This window comes from Dendrobates tinctorius, unplaced genomic scaffold, assembly GCF_039654945.1.
Source record: "Dendrobates tinctorius isolate UK_male_01 unplaced genomic scaffold, ASM3965494v1 ptg000138l, whole genome shotgun sequence".
Classification (NCBI taxonomy): domain Eukaryota; kingdom Metazoa; phylum Chordata; class Amphibia; order Anura; family Dendrobatidae; genus Dendrobates; species Dendrobates tinctorius.
Window position 1 is genome coordinate 647,102 of NW_027361806.1, and position 16,083 is coordinate 663,184.

Here is a 16,083-nt window from a genome sequence, read left to right on the forward strand (position 1 = left end):
TACTATATAAAGGACTACGGTGCACATTATATTATATGAAGGACTATAGGGTGAACTTTACTATGTGGAGGACTATGGGGTGTTTTATACTAAACAAGGAAAATGCAGTCTATTCATCAAGTGATTGGATTGTATAAGCCTGAACAGAAATCATTGTTCTCAGCAGCACATCGCTTGGTGAAAACTGCAGATGTGCGGCTGATAACATGATACTGTATGTGGACAGACTGATCTATTAGTGATTGTTTTGTCCCCATCATTGTTCCTCAGGACTCAGGAGGTGTAAAGAGGATGGAAACAAGCATTGAACGACTTCAATATTGTCGCTCACGCTCGTTTAGTGGTCTGAACTCATGTAAATGCAGCCAAAATGTTTCTGTGTGATGGTGCAATATGTGAGAATTTTTGGGCCCCACTTTAAACATTTGCCCAGGGCCCCACTTTGTCTAAAACCAACCCTGAGTGCATGCTATCAACATTTTCCACCTCGACTACTGCAATATCCTCTTTTGTGGCCTACCTACTAACACTCTCTCACCTCTCCAGTCCATCCTCAACTCTGCTGCCAAACTAACTCACTTCTCTCCTCGCTACTCCTGCGCACCTCTGCTCTGCAAAACCCTTTGTTGGCTCCCAATTTTCCAAAGGATACAGTTTAAACTACTAACACTGACCTACAAAGCCGTCCATAATCTGTCTCCACCATAAGTCTCCAAAGTAATCTCCTGATATCTTCCCGCATGTAATGTCTGATTCTCATGAGACCGTCTTCTCTCGTCCACTCTTGTACGTTCCTCACCAAAATTGCCTCCAAGACTTCTCTCCACCATGCAGGGACACCGACTTACACATCACTTTTGGTCATGCTGTAAGCTCCTTGTCCTCTGCTTGCTGTGCATGTTTTCTGGCAGCATGCTTACAACACATGCATGCATGCTTTCCAAATGTGTCCTCAGCCAATTGCTGGGAGGCACTTAGCATTTAAGGCAACTCCACCAGTTGGGAGGTTCATGAGCAACATTCTCCTTTTGTGTTGGTGCAACTACTTTGTTTCCAGGTCCTGTCCTGTTTCTGCTTCTGTACTCTGAAACTGTTTAACCCTGGGCTGCTGTATATCCAGGCCTAAACTTGAACCTGTTTCCCTGCGGCTGTATGCCCAGATTTGTACCCTGAACCTGTACTGTATCTGATCTAGTTTGAATTAGTACCTATCACTGAACTTGTTTGTATCTAATTCTGGATCTTTTCCTAAACCTGCTGTACTAGAATTTATCTCTAAACCTCCTATGTCTAAACAAGTACCTATCTCTTAACCTGCAGTTTCTCAACCAGTACCTATCTCTGAAACCTTCAGTGTCTGAACCAATACCTATCTCCAAACCTGCTGTGTCTGAATTAGTACCTATCTCTATTCTGTGCAACATTATTGATCTGTGTGTACACTTGCTACTTCATTGTAAGAACCCTGTGTGAATCTGGTCCTGTCTTTCCTGCCTGTACCTGTCCTTGTTTTTGTTCTGTGTGTACCTGACCCTGTCTGTTCTATGTGACCCTGCTTTTGTCTGTCCTGTCCGCATCTGCGGTTCCGTCCCCGTCCGAACCTGCAATTCCATTTATGTCCGCACCTGCTGTTCCATGACTGCCTGCACCTGTAGTTCCTAATCTGTCCGCACCTGCGGACTGGAACCTTTCCTGTCTTTGACCCAGTTCTTCCTGAAGTTGTTCCTGTCCATCAAGTCTGAACTGGCTTCTACCTCTGCCTGTATGTCAGCTGAGCCCGCCAGCACCTGCCTGCCAGTTTATCAGCTGTGCCCTCCTGCATTTGTCTGTATATCATCCATGACCGCCAGCACCTGCCGGCCAGTATATGAGCCGTGTTCACCTGCCTGCCAGTATATCAATCGTGCACACCTGCCTGCCAGTAAGGCTACTTTCACACTAGCGTCGGCCGACGTACGTCGCAATGCGTCGTTTTGGCGAAAAAACGCATCCTGCAAAGTTGCCCGCAGGATGCGTTTTTTCTCCATAGACTTGCATTAGCGTCGCATTGCAACGTATGGCCACATGTCGCATCCGTCGTGCGACGGATGCGTCGTGTTTTGGCGGCCGCGACGCACACAAAAACGTTACATGTAACGTTTTTTTGTGCGTCGTGTCCGCCATTTTCAACCACGCATGCGCGGCTGAAGCTCCGCCCCCTCCTCCCTGAACATTACAATGGGGCAGCGGATGCATTGAAAAACTGCATCCGCTGCCCCCGTTGTGCAAAACTTTCACAGCGTGCGACGTCCGTCGGCCGACGCTAGTGTGAAAGTAGCCTAAATCAGCTGTGCCCGCCTGCCTGCCAGTATTTCAGTCATGCCTGCCTGCACTGACTTGCCTGTATACCAGCCATGTCTGCCTGTACCCGCCTGCTGATACATCACCCGTGCCCGCCAGAACCTGCCTGCCAGTTTATCAGCTGTGCCCTCCTGCATTTGTCTGTATATCATCCATGACCGCCAGCACCTGCCGGCCAGTATATGAGCCGTGTTCACCTGCCTGCCAGTATATCAATCGTGCACACCTGCCTGCCAGTAAATCAGCTGTGCCCGCCTGCCTGCCAGTATATCAGTCATGCTTGCCTGCACTTACTTGCCTGTATACCAGCCATGTCTGCCTGTACCCATCTGCCGGTACATAACCCGTGCCCGCTAGCACCTGCCTGCAAACTATCCGTGGCTGCCAGTACCTGTTTGTTTGTGAATCAGCTGTGCCAAGCAGTATACCTACAATACCTGCCTGTACCTGCTGTTACAGTGCCACCCTAGGACTAGGAGTTTTGTCTTACTCAGTAACAGACAGCTTATTTTGTGTAAAAGTGCAAAAAGAAATATAACAACTCAAATACCCTTCAACAGCAATTTTTTCACCTGATCTTTGCTGTTAAAGGGAATCTGTGACCTGGTTTCTGCCACCTAATCTGAGAGTGGCATAATGTAGAGACAGAGACCCTGATTCTGGCAATATATCACTTACTGAGCTGCAATTTTGAATAAAATCACGGTTTTATCATCAGGTCATTATCAATAGAGGACTATAAAACCTACTGCCAGGTAGTCCTCTATATTCATAAGCTCTGTATAACCCCGCCCCCACCACTGATTACTGATTAGCATCTTTCTGCCCATGCACAGTGTATACAGAGAGCTGCCAATCAGTGGTGTGGGCGGGGTTACACAGAGCTCAGCATTTATAGAACTGCTACATCTACAGCAGAGAAAACAGGGATATTATCAAAACTGCAGCAAGCAGACCAGTAAGTGATACATCACTGGAATCAGGGTCTCTACCCCTACATCAGTCTGTTCTCAGATGGGATAGCAAATAACAGGTGATAGATTCCCTTTAAAATACTAGTCATCGTTGTAAAAAATAAAAATATGTTCTGTGCGATACATAAAGTGTACCGAACATTTAATGTGAAATCTGTAGTAAGGCTCGATCTGATGAACATTCCTGTCTAATATGTCCAGAAACCGTCCGTATTCTCATGCTCCGTAACTTTCCAGCCACTCATTTTAAGTGGGCGATACTCATAAAATAAACGTGTGATCTCAATAAAAAGCAGATAAATATTGATAAATGCGTAAATAAATGTATAAATAGAGTAACACAGGTACAAATATGGATAAAGTGAAAGATTTTCCAATGTAGCATAATATATCAAATATCATATGACGACTTTATAGCTCACGTCCCTCCATCTACTTTTAGGGAAACCCTCGCTGAATGGGATAATAACCTGCATTCCGATCTGAAGCTCTTGCAACAATGGAATGATTCGAGCAGCAGCCATTATTAAAGAATAAAAGTTAATGACATAATTGTGGCTCGGCTTTGGCGTTGTCATCGGAGTCGTGTGTCCCATTCGGAGATGAGATCGCGAACTGTTGGCGAATGTCTCTCGTGCTGGACTTTTTTTGTTTTTGGGGTGGGGAGAACTGTGTGGCTGCACCCTCTAGTGGGAGGAGTACACTGACAAGAAGTTTAGGATGGGACTCTCAGTAACTTCCCAGCTGTTACAGAGTGTGATACTGACATGCAGAGCAGGGTCTGCCTTCATGTGCCTCTTCAAATAGCAGCACCCAGCTCACCCCTTGCCCCCATCAGCACCCTGTCACCCTGGCAAAACCCTCCACACAACCTCCTTACAGCCAGGAGGAGCATGGAGGAGCCCTGCAGAGCCCTGCCACCCCATCCCTTTCTATGAGACCACTGGAGATTCTTGCAGGCAGCTGCCAATAAGAACTTCTTTGCACTTGTTCAATGTGAAAAGAAGGTTTCTGAAGTTGTCACTTTACAGGAAGAACCATGTGGACCTGGACTGGCATCCTATACTTTGTAGTGTGCGCTCTTTTGTTACAGGAGGTCTTGTGCAGGCGACTTCCGATGGATACCGGTCAGTGTGGACTGCCCAAGTCGGTAAGTAGATTTCACGTGCTGTTTAGATTGTAAGCTCTTTTGCTTAGTAGGATGATTGTTTGCGTGACTATGCTTAGTTGTGTTTGCAAACGTATATATATACCGTATATATTTGTGTGCCTCATTTTGAAAGGTCCCCAAAGTTATTTTTATTTAACGACCTTCGGCTCAATCTCGAGCCATGGCGATTTGATGGATGAACGATCGTATTGTCACTCTTGAAGTTCTCCCAAAGTATTATAATTACTGGAAATTGTAATTATTATCAATATCATTTACAGTCAGTAAATGGAAATACAACTGTCTCATCAGGAAGGAAAAAGTAACCAGATATAAACTTTGTTTTAAGATTACGCCATTTCTATATATTACTTTTTTTTCCTAGATGCAATTTGGAAAATTCCTAAAATAATCAATTTTAATCTATGGTATTCACAATGACCGATTATACGACATAAGTCTTATCAAGAATGAAAAAAGTAATTGGTTAGTATGTGTGGTAATGACTATAGGAACTCATCAGTCAGGGGGGGCAGGGTAAAAAGAAAGCTTTGATTCAAATCCTATTTATCGGAATCTGCTCAGTCCATTATTTGTACACCGCATGATGTCTCTGAACTGGGAATGACCGGTGGACAAGATGCTGCTTTCTGGGGAGATGTCTTTTTTTGAAGATTGATAGGATATTAACATGTGTCATCTAATCTGACCTGATGATAAAACTTATTTAGCAGAATTATATCCTCTGAGATCTTTCTTCTGGAGATAGTAAGATGCAGGAACCTTCTACTTTAGAACTTTGAAAAACTTTTCGGAAAGTACGCAATGTTATTCTACAAACTTTCAAAAACTTTTTGGAAAGTTCATAACTTTTTATTTAAACTTTGACAAACCTTGGTTTCATGTTCTCCTTTTTGTTTTTTATTTTTTTTAGCAAGAAGAACTGAATTCTTTCTTATGGACCATCAAGAGGAATCCACCTGCTTTCCTCTTTGGAACTATACATGTGCCGTATACCCGAGTATGGGATTTTATACCCCAGAACTCTAAGAAAGCATTTCAGGATAGTAGCAATGTCTACTTTGAGCTGGACCTTACAGATCCTTATACCATCTCAGCTCTGGCCAGCTGTCAAATGTTGCCACAGGGGGAAAATCTCCAGGATGTTCTGCCCAAGGATTTATATAGGAGACTTAAGAGGCACTTGGAATATGTCAAGTTAATGATGCCTCACTGGATGACTCCAGATCAGAGGGGCAAAGGTCTCTACGCTGATTACCTTTTTAATGCCATCGCTGGTAACTGGGAGAGGAAGAGACCTGTATGGGTGATGCTTATGGTGAACTCTTTAACAGAGTCTGACATTAGGTCTCGGGGTGTCCCAGTTCTGGATTTATATATGGCCCAAGAGGCTGACAGGATGCGGAAGAAAACTGGAGCGGTGGAAAGGGTAGAGGAGCAATGCCATCCCCTTAACAGGCTGAACCTGTCCCAGGTAAGACCCCAAGTTTATTACATAAATTGACAATGTTACAAATATCACGGAGACATAAGGCACATTGCCCCACATAGGGTGTCTTAGGTTACTGTAGAAGAAAGACAATAGCTTGAAGTGATGGCACAATGTCCTTTAATTACCTAATTAGGGACATTCAAAAAGCACTGAAATTTACACCATAATTTTACTTTAATTCTCACTTTTCAAAAGTGGTGAGAGATCGTAAAAGTTGCAAATTTTGGCACAAGTTTGGAGAATTTTATAATTTTCATTTTCAAAACTATCATGAAAAATGGGAACCGATGCCATCCATAAATGCTTATGTTTATGCTCAGGCTTAAGGGGAACATAAGTTACTTATCAGGTGCTACGTTGGCTTTTGACGTGATATATTCCACGGTAATAAGTTGACCCCTAAATTAAGGAGCACACAAGGTCTTTTAATAAGCCATTCCCAATGGTTAGAGAGGACCATGCGTTGGTGGCAAAGCCCTCAAAACCTGTTCACTAGGAGAACGTAGGCCACCCAATATTAGACGGTGGCCTCCGAAGGAAGCATTTGCCGGCATAGATGATCCATGTTGATGCATTGGAGCTGTGCTCGTTTATTTGCGCTCTTGTAAAAGGGTTAACCCCTAACATGATCGGGCCACCTCGCTGGACTTGTGGGCAAGTTTCGATCAGCTACAGCTTGGATGTAATGTCCATCATATGGTCACCGACTTGGGACTGGATGTGACATTTCAATTGCGAGCGATGGCACTGGCCAGATAACGGAGCTTATCCCAATCTCTAGTAAAACTGACAGAAACACTTTATAAACCTCTAAAGAAAATCCACAGTAACTTTCTAATGGTGTCCAAAGCTTGTAAAAGTTGCCGACACTGGAGCCGTAACAAGGAATTAGCAGCTCGTTATTACAGCCCCGATGTCCAGCGCTGCGCGGTATTGGCAATGATGGGAGTCCACCGCGGCCAAGAAAAAAATAGAACAACGCCCAGGCCTGATCACGGGGGACACAATACTCACATTTTTCAGCAATCTGGCTTTTATCATTGCTCATGAATGGGAATTCTCATTAGCAAGAAGCTTCTATTTTTCATTTATACCTTTGCTACCAATGAGGAATGGCTGTCCATTCTTGGGGTTATCAGCGCTGATCCCGGCATCTCCTCATCAGCTTCACATGTTAAGATCAGTTTTTTTTCTGAAATGTTGAAATTGTGATGTCCTCCTAGTCTACCCCATGAATAATACTCCGGCCCAAAGATGCTAATGAGGTTGTGTAATTTTAAGCATCCAAGATAGAATGTAATAATAGTTATAAATTGCTATAATGCACAATGCGGGAGATTTGTTAGACCTGCTCCGATGGAAAAAGCAACTAATTAGGTATTAGGTATTAGGTCGGCTTTTAGATATCTAATTACTATGGACAACCACTCCCAGGTTTCCTTGTCAGAGGTCTGATTGCTTTCTCCAATGTTATATTAACATTTTTTCAAATTGTCAGAAATTGCAGCAGCCTAAGTAGACGTCAGATTCACTCCCTTTGTTTATTAAGGAGATTTAATATTGACATATACAGTAGCAGAACACATGACATTATGTAGGGCAGGAGAGGCTTCTGCTCCAAGTGGGGACAGTAATGTCATAGTGTGAAATGATGGAGATGTCTGCATGTATACATGAAGCTATGAGTGGGTGAAAGAGGTAAGGAAAAGACAGAAGGCAGAATGAGGGAAGGAATGAGAAAGGAAGGAAAGAAAGAGAAAGGAAGGAAGGAAAGAGAAAGAAAGGAAGGAAGGAAGAAAGAAAGAAAGAAAGAAAGAGGAAAAAAATGAAAGGAATGTAAAATCAGACTGATAGCTATGCAAAGATAGTTGATAGATGATAGGCAGATAGATAATAGATAGATAGATAAATAGATAAAGCGATAGATATGACATAGATAATAGATGATTGATAGATAGATAATAGATAAGATATATGATAGATAGATAAATAGAAAAAAAACAGGCAGCTTGACAAAGACCGTGCTGTGAGGTCGAAACGTTGCACCACTTGGCGCTGGATTAAAGTCCACAATATTCCCTTTAACTGGAGTGCTGCCTGGTTTTTTTCTATTTATATTTTTGCGTTGGACAACCGCATTATTCAGGACTATTGCACCCAAAATCTGCTCAAGTTTGTGCTGCTATCTGTTTTTTCTATTTAGATAGATAGATGGATAGATTGATGATAGATAGATGATAGATAGATAGATAGATAGATAGATAGATGATAGATAGATAGATAGATAGATAGATAACAGATAGATAGATGATAGATAGATAATAGATAGATAGATAGATAGATAACAGATAGATGATAAATAGATAACAGATAGATATAAAGATAATAGATAGATAGATAGATAGATAGATGATAGATAGATAATAGATAGATAATAGATAGATGATAGATAGATAGATAGCTGATAGATAGATAACAGATAGATTTGATATATAGATAGATTGATTGATAGATAATAGATAGATAGATAGATAGATAGATAGATAGATAGATAGATAGATAGATAGGATTATTGTGACACTTGAATCAATTTGTCATCGGTTCTCTGATGGGCTCCAGATATTTCAGGACGGTCAGGTGTCGGATTAATGTTTGGATTTTTTTGCTGTGTTGATTACCTGTAAATCCTAGAGTTCTGTTCTTTTTGACCTTTCCTCAGTTCTACATGTTTCTGGGAAAGCTGGGTTACCCTCAATATGGCAGTTAGTGCAGCAATCCTAAGCGGCGTCACCCATCTTTCTTGGCTAGTAACTGGATGTGGTTTGGATGTAGGGGGGGCGTATTTCTGCATGTTGTGATGTTTGCAGACATTTGTTGTGGTTTTCGCCTTTGACTTTATACATCTTTGATGCTCACAAATTCCGAGTTTTCCCAGTCCCTTGGGTGCAATGTGTTAGTATGGGGCGCTCGGCGGGTTGTATGTTTCTCCCCGGCCTACACGCGCTGGATCCAATATACATCTGGGCTCCAACAATAATTCTCACCCGCAGACAAGTTTACAAACTCTCTGTCACCAGCAGACAAGCTGCAAACACAGAAACACTGCCCAGCATATTTCATAAAGCTACGGCAATGGGGGGCAAACGATAGCTAGGGGGGGCAGCATGCAGCCATCTGTCGCTCTTTATTAGTCAGGCATCTATGACCTATTAATTATATAGCACTGACATTTTCGGCATTACTGTACTCATTTTTTCCTACAATCCTTCATTTCGGAGAGGACGGTTTCCCTCTAGGGGGATAATTCCTTCTTTTTTTCAAAATTTGTCCCTTTTTTGAGTTATCTTTGCAAACAAGTAGATTTAAAGGGATTGTCTACTTTTGGAGACACTTTTATTTTTTTTACTTTAATGCATGTATTTGGGGCTGAAAATCATTTTTGCAATTGGGTTTCATTTGTAATCTTCCACTGTTTGTCTTTTACAGGCTCTTTTGTTTCCAACATTTTTTGTATTTGTTACAATTTTTTTTTTTTTTTACGATTCAATTGTTGTTTTGCCATTTTTGTGCATCACATCTCATCATCTTCAGCCCTTCCCAACCCCAACCCTCCAATCAGCTCTAGCTCCATCCTGGACCTCTGGCCATGTCCGGATGGGTCTCCGCGTTCCATTTAGTGGGTCCCACAATTTCACCTGGGGCGAGACACACACCAATGTCATACATCAACTTCAACATGACCGCGTGTCACGTGATGCACATCGTTAACGTCCATTCCGTGCTTTGCAACCCCAAGACGTCAAAATACCCGGCTGGAAGTGATCGAAGATAAAGACAGGAGAGAGGAGACAGAGGAGCCAATCAGAGAACTGGCATGAGTGACACAGGTACACGGGCAGCCGGGGAGAGGTGAATGTGAGATTTTTTTTAACACCTTTCCAGAAGATTAGTTTTACAATTTTCAAATATATTCAATGAGAATTGAATTTACCCCCTGAATTGATCCAATCTGCCCAAATTAAATGAACTCATCTCTGTTTATAAACTTTCTCGTCAGAACGAGCTCACCGTTGGAGTCTCAGTTAACTCATTCTGCAGCCAGCATTAGATAGTTCAGTACAGTGGCAATACTAGTCAAACAGCAAAAGTTTTAATGAAAAAAAAAGTCTATGGACCCCCCTCTAACATCCAGCAATTCTTATGCTTCTACCTTATTTAACAGGGCAGTATATAACTATATAAAGTAGTTATTTATGGAATTCTCTAATATATTATTAAGGTGTTTCCAGGAAAGAAATGTATTGAAGAGCAGAGGTTGATGGCATATTTTTAATCCAAAGCCGCTGCCGTTTTATTATTTGCAAATAACCCAAGAAGAAAGAGCGTCATACTTTTTTTTTTTAATTTCGTGGTGTCACATAATCGCTCGCAATATTTGATCCGCGCAGACGTTGCAAGGACAATTTTCTCGTTAAGGTCACAAACTCTTGTCACGGCCAAAGAAAAACACAACTGGCAGAAAACCAATGTTATTTGACACCACCTGTCTGGATGTTGGTAATAGTGATCAGAGGGGCGATTACTTATCCGGCATCCACACGCCAATTATAATAATGGCCGTGCTGTCATAACCGCTTGTGATTGGCCCTTTGGTTCCCGGTGACTTTGACTGGCAGGTCAAGTACGCTCATCTGTGTATATAATATCATTAGAACATTCCTTTCTAGTAAAATGTTCGCAGCCCTTTGGAATTGCTCTAGTAAAGATGGAATCACTTGTGCATTTTTTGGAGAAATATCCTAGTATTCTGGCATCTAGGTGACCCTGATAGTTGGTTAATAATTATTATTCTTAACGGTCTTCAGCTCGATCTCGAGCCATGGCGTGTTGATGGATGAACGCTCTGTAGGACGATCGATCGTGTGCAAGGCTAGATAGGTCCACCAGGGTCTTCTCCACCATTATCTTGATTGTATCAAGCCATCAGGTTGCCGGTCTTCCTCTTCACCATGTTCCTTCTATTCTTCCGACCATGATGTTAGGAAACCATGGTCGGAAGAATAAGACAAACATGGCGAAGCGAAGGCTCCAGCATACTCAACAGTTAAAGTCGTTGTCCAGGACTTACATACAGGTAATCAATATCAGATTGGTGGAGGTCCAACACCCGACACCCCAACTGATCAGCTGTTGTGTTCCGATCTATACGTTACTTATATCCGGCAGCTGACAGAGCAGATATTATCTGATTGGTTGGGACGCCGGGTGTCAGACCCAACTGATCTCAAATTAATGACTGATCCCTCGTCCTGAGACTAGGTCAAAAGTATATAAGTCTCGGAAAACCCCTTTAAGTGGTCGAATACCTTACATAGCTGACACGAAAATGCTCGTTCTGCCAGGACATATCTCTACTAGACACCACCTATACATGAAAGATGTATATCTTTGTACCGTGTTAGCCAGTACACAGAAAAAAGGTATCAACCACTGAGGACTCTCAATTCTGAATATTTTTCCACCTATACATGTACACTCAGTTAAACAGAGCATGCATATATTTATAATGGGAGACCGGAAGAAGATGTTGCTACATTCTGGCCAATCTTCTAAGGAAACAAGAAGACTGGCTTTGTAATTTAACATTGCTGATTCTTCTCTCCCCCAACATCATCTGTAGGTGGAGAATCAGGAGGCCACCATACACATTAGATTGTCGAATATTCCTGTTGATAAAGAGGTGATGTATGTTTTGCATAAATGGACAAATTGGATGTCCAAACTCTACAGTATAACAACCCCTTGTAAGCTGTAATTAAAGCCATTTTTATGGCTACTCACCTTTTAAAAAGCATTTAAAAGAATGGGTGCTGCTAAGTGAGCTAAATTATTATTATTATTATTATTTATTGTTATAGCGCCATTTATTCCATGGCGCTTTACATGTGAGGGGGTATACATAAAAACAAGTACAATAATCTTAAACAATACAAGTCATAACTGGTACAGGAGGAGAGAGGACCCTGCCCGCGAGGGCTCACAATCTTCAAGGGATGGGTGATAATACAGTAGGCGAGGGTAGAGCTGGTCGTGCAGCGGTTTGGTCGATCGGTGGTTACTGCAGGTTATAGGCTTGTCGGAAGAGGTGGGTCTTCAGGCTCTTTTTGAAGGTTTCGATGGTAGGTGAGAGTCTGATATGTTGTGGTAGAGAGTTCCAGAGTAGGGGTGATGCGCGAGAGAAATCTTGTATGCGATTGTGGGAAGAGGAGATAAGAGGGGAGTAGAGAAGGAGATCTTGTGAGGATCGGAGGTTGCGTGCAGGAAAGTACCGGGAGACGAGGTCACAGATGTATGGAGGAGACAAGTTGTGGATGGCTTTGTATGTCATGGTTAGGGTTTTGTAATGGAGTCTCTGGGCAATTGGGAGCCAGTGAAGGGATTGACAGAGGGGAGAAGCTGGGGAATAGCGGGGGGACAGGTGGATTAGTCGGGCAGCAGAGTTTAGAATAGATTGGAGGGGTGCGAGAGTGTTTGAGGGGAGGCCGCAGAGCATGAGGTTGCAGTAGTCAAGGCGAGAGATGATGAGGGCATGGACTAGGGTTTTTGCAGATTCTTGGGTGAGGAATGAACGGATGCGTGAAATATTTTTGAGTTGAAGTCGGCAGGAAGTGGAAAGGGTTTGGATATGTGGTTTGAAGGAGAGATCAGCATCAAGGATTACTCCGAGGCAGCGAGCTTGTGGGACTGGGGAGAGTGGGCAGTCATTTACTGTAATTGATAGGTTCGTAGGGGGGGTCACATAGGTTAAATTTGGATGTGCAGCTGGAGGGGGTTTCTATTACAAGTGTTTCATTGGCGTACAGGAGCTATGATAGATGTCAGTGTGCAGAGACGTTATTAGAAAGTCTAGGGCCCCAATGCAAGATACATAACAGGATGAGGAGCACCCATCATGTATGATGCTAATGGAGCAATTTCAGAGAAGAGCTACCAGGATGGTGAGTGAACTGCAAAGTATGTCCTACGAGGAGCGGTTAAAGGATCTGGGAATGTTTAGCTTGCAAAATAAAAGGCTAAGAGGAGACTATATAGCTGTCTACAAATATCGGAAGGGCTGTCACAGTGTAGAAGGATCATCATTCCCATTTGCACATGGAAACACAAGAAGCAATGGGAAGAAACTGAAAGGGAGAAGATACAGATTAGATATTAGAAAAACGTTTTGACAGTGAGGGTGATCAATGAGTGGAACAGGCTGCCACGAGAGGTGATGAGTTCTCCTTCAATGGAAGTCTTCAAACAGAGGCTGGACAGACATCTGTCTGAGATGGTTTAGTTAATGAATACTGCATTGAGCAGCGGGTTGGACATGATGACCCTGGAGGTCCCTTCCAACTCTAACATTCTATAATTATAATATTTATGCCTTCCAATGTTGCGGATGGACATTTGGGCTCCTTTAGATACCAGAGCTATGGTGAAATGCTACTTCTGCACCCCTAGAGGAATGTCACTGCTAGAATCCTTGCCAATGGTGAAGAAAAGCCTAGCCATGATTCTGAAGAACATGTCTCATGTGGCAAAGTGAGATGCTTGGGGTCTGCCAGCGCTCTACATAAATATAGACGTAGGATATAAGATAAATGACTGCCACACACCTCTAGAGTCCTTTATCTCATGAGACACTTAAGCCCCCCGTCTCACATAATGAGATCGTTAGCGAGATCGCTGAAACGTCACAGGTTTTGTGACGCAACAGTGACCTCTCCAGCGATCTCGCTACGTGTGACACATAGCGGCGACCGCCCCCCCCCCCCCCACTGGATATCGCTGATCGTGCTTGAATGTCCTGGGCCATTTTTTGATCAATGGCGTCCCGCTGCCAGCATTCATTGCTGTGTTTGACCCCAATGAGCGACCTCGTTGGCGATGCAGAACTCAGGGACGCAGGCGTGAGTCGTCAGAATAGCTGCTGCTGTGTGACAAGGTCCCAATGACCGCCGAGGTTGATATACGGATCGCCGGATCGTTGCTGCATTGCTGAATAGATCTGCCTGTTTGACTGCTTACTAGCGACCATGTAGCGACGTACCAGTGATCCTTACCAGGTCGTATCTTTGTCGGGATCGCTGGAGCATCGCTATGTGTAACGGGACCCTTAAAGATTCAGAGAAGCATAATCTTTTGATTTTATGCCATAGTTAATAGTGTGTGCCAGGGCCAATAAACTGTTGGCAGATGGCTTCCAAACTGGCCTTCAAAAATTGACTCTTCCTTTTTCTTCAAGGCACTAATGACATCAATCCTTGATTGAGACACTAATAGGATTGCCAAGGTGCGAATTGTGTTTTAAGGAAGAATAGGGGAACCTTAAGATCAAAGGCATCTACTCAATAACCCTTGCAGCTAAAGTAACTGAAACTCCCACCCACTGTGACTGGGTTATTGGTCATTTACATGAGCTATTTAGGGGCATTCAGTACAGATTATTTTCCTTTTTGCTGCTCATCAGTATCTACATTGCAGATGTCTAAACTTGATTAGGACCCCAAATGGTTAATGATTGGTTCCTTGAATATTTATCAGATCTTGTTAATGGAGATCAGTAGCCCTACTGTGTTCAGCAATTAGTGTTAAGTAGCATTCTCTGATAAGATAATAAAGTATTATATTATTGTCTGTCCTGGGATCCCTTCTCTTCTCTATCTATACATTTGGCCTGGGACAACTGATAAATTCCCAAGGCTTCCAGTGCCATCTATACACTGATGACACTCAGATCTGCCTCTCTGGTCCATACCTCTTGGCTGACCAGAATCCCAGAATGTCTATCAGGCATATCCTCCTTCTTCCCATCAGGCTTCCTAATGCTCAATATGGATATGAACTCATCATTTTTCCTCCATCTCACCTAACTCCCCTACCTGACATATAGATCCTCACATCACGCTTTCCCCTCTACCGGAAGTCCGTTAACTCGGACTAACCCTTGACTCTGCCCTGCCCGTCCTTAACTCCACTGCCAGACTAATCAACCTCTCCCCTCACTACTCCTCCTCTTCTACCTTCTAGAAATCCATTCACTGGTTTACAGTTCCCCAGTGTATCCCCAGTGTATCCAGTTCAAACTACTACACTGATCTATAAAGCCATCCATCCACAATCTGCCTCCTCCATATATCGCCAAAGTAATCTCTGGATAACTTCCCACTAGTAATTTCTGTTCCTCCCAAGACCTCCTTGTCTTCTTCGCACTTGTATGTTCCTCACCCAATCAACACTTAGACTTCTCCCATGTATGCCTCTTTTCTCTGGAATTCTGTGCCCCAACACGTCTGATTATCCAACACATTCAGAACTTTCAGATGGAACACGAAAGCTCATCTCTTCAAGAAAATTTACAGCCTGCAATGACCTTGCTACCACCTCACCACACAACCCCCAACCTACTGTCTCCTTCTCCATTATCCTGTAGATTGGAAGCCTGCAAGGGCAGAGTTTCTCCCCTTTGTACCAATTTGCCAGAAAAGAAACAACAGGTGGATCGTTTATGCTGCCGATGGAGATCCGATTGAATGGTCCAGGACACAAAGTAGACTAGATGCCATCAAGTCTACTTTGTATCCTGGACCATTCTTTTGGATCGCAATCAGCAGCGCAGATGACCCACCCATTGTTTCTCTTGTGGCATTTCAATGTTTTTTTAACCCGTTGAACTTTAGCAGCTGACAAATTTAAGCTTGATCCTTGCTGTGTGATACACAACTTTACCAGGTGAGCAATTCCCTGCACCTTATTGTCCTATATCATTGCATACGTAAGACCCTATTGCACTTTTTGCTCCTCAGCTTTTTCCTAACCTTCGTACCAGTCTGTCATTGTCAGTTTGTTCATTTTAATTAATGTGTATTTTGTATGTATCCCCTTCTCATGTACAGCACCATGGAATCAATGGTGCACTGAAAATAAATAATAATAATACTATATACAGCTGGCTACTGGTCTTGTAGCTGGCTCTGATCAGAGCAGTTTCAATTTTTAGATTCTTTGGTCCTTCATGACAGTGGGTGGGATAAGAGGTTGTAAATGGGAGATGATGCTTCTTT

The 16,083-nt window shown here is 43.0% G+C and overlaps 1 protein-coding gene across 1 annotated transcript in view; it reads left to right on the forward strand.

The window, feature by feature from the left end:
- The first annotated feature begins 4,076 nt into the window (after positions 1 to 4,076).
- TRABD2B (TraB domain containing 2B) overlaps positions 4,077 to 16,083 on the forward strand; it is a 339,205-nt gene continuing 327,198 nt past the window's right edge. The window contains exons 1-2 of the mRNA XM_073544369.1: positions 4,077 to 4,464; positions 5,399 to 5,959. Coding sequence (XP_073400470.1) covers positions 4,354 to 4,464; positions 5,399 to 5,959 — 672 coding nt within the window. The 5' untranslated portion in view covers positions 4,077 to 4,353. The remainder of the gene's footprint in view (positions 4,465 to 5,398; positions 5,960 to 16,083) is intronic.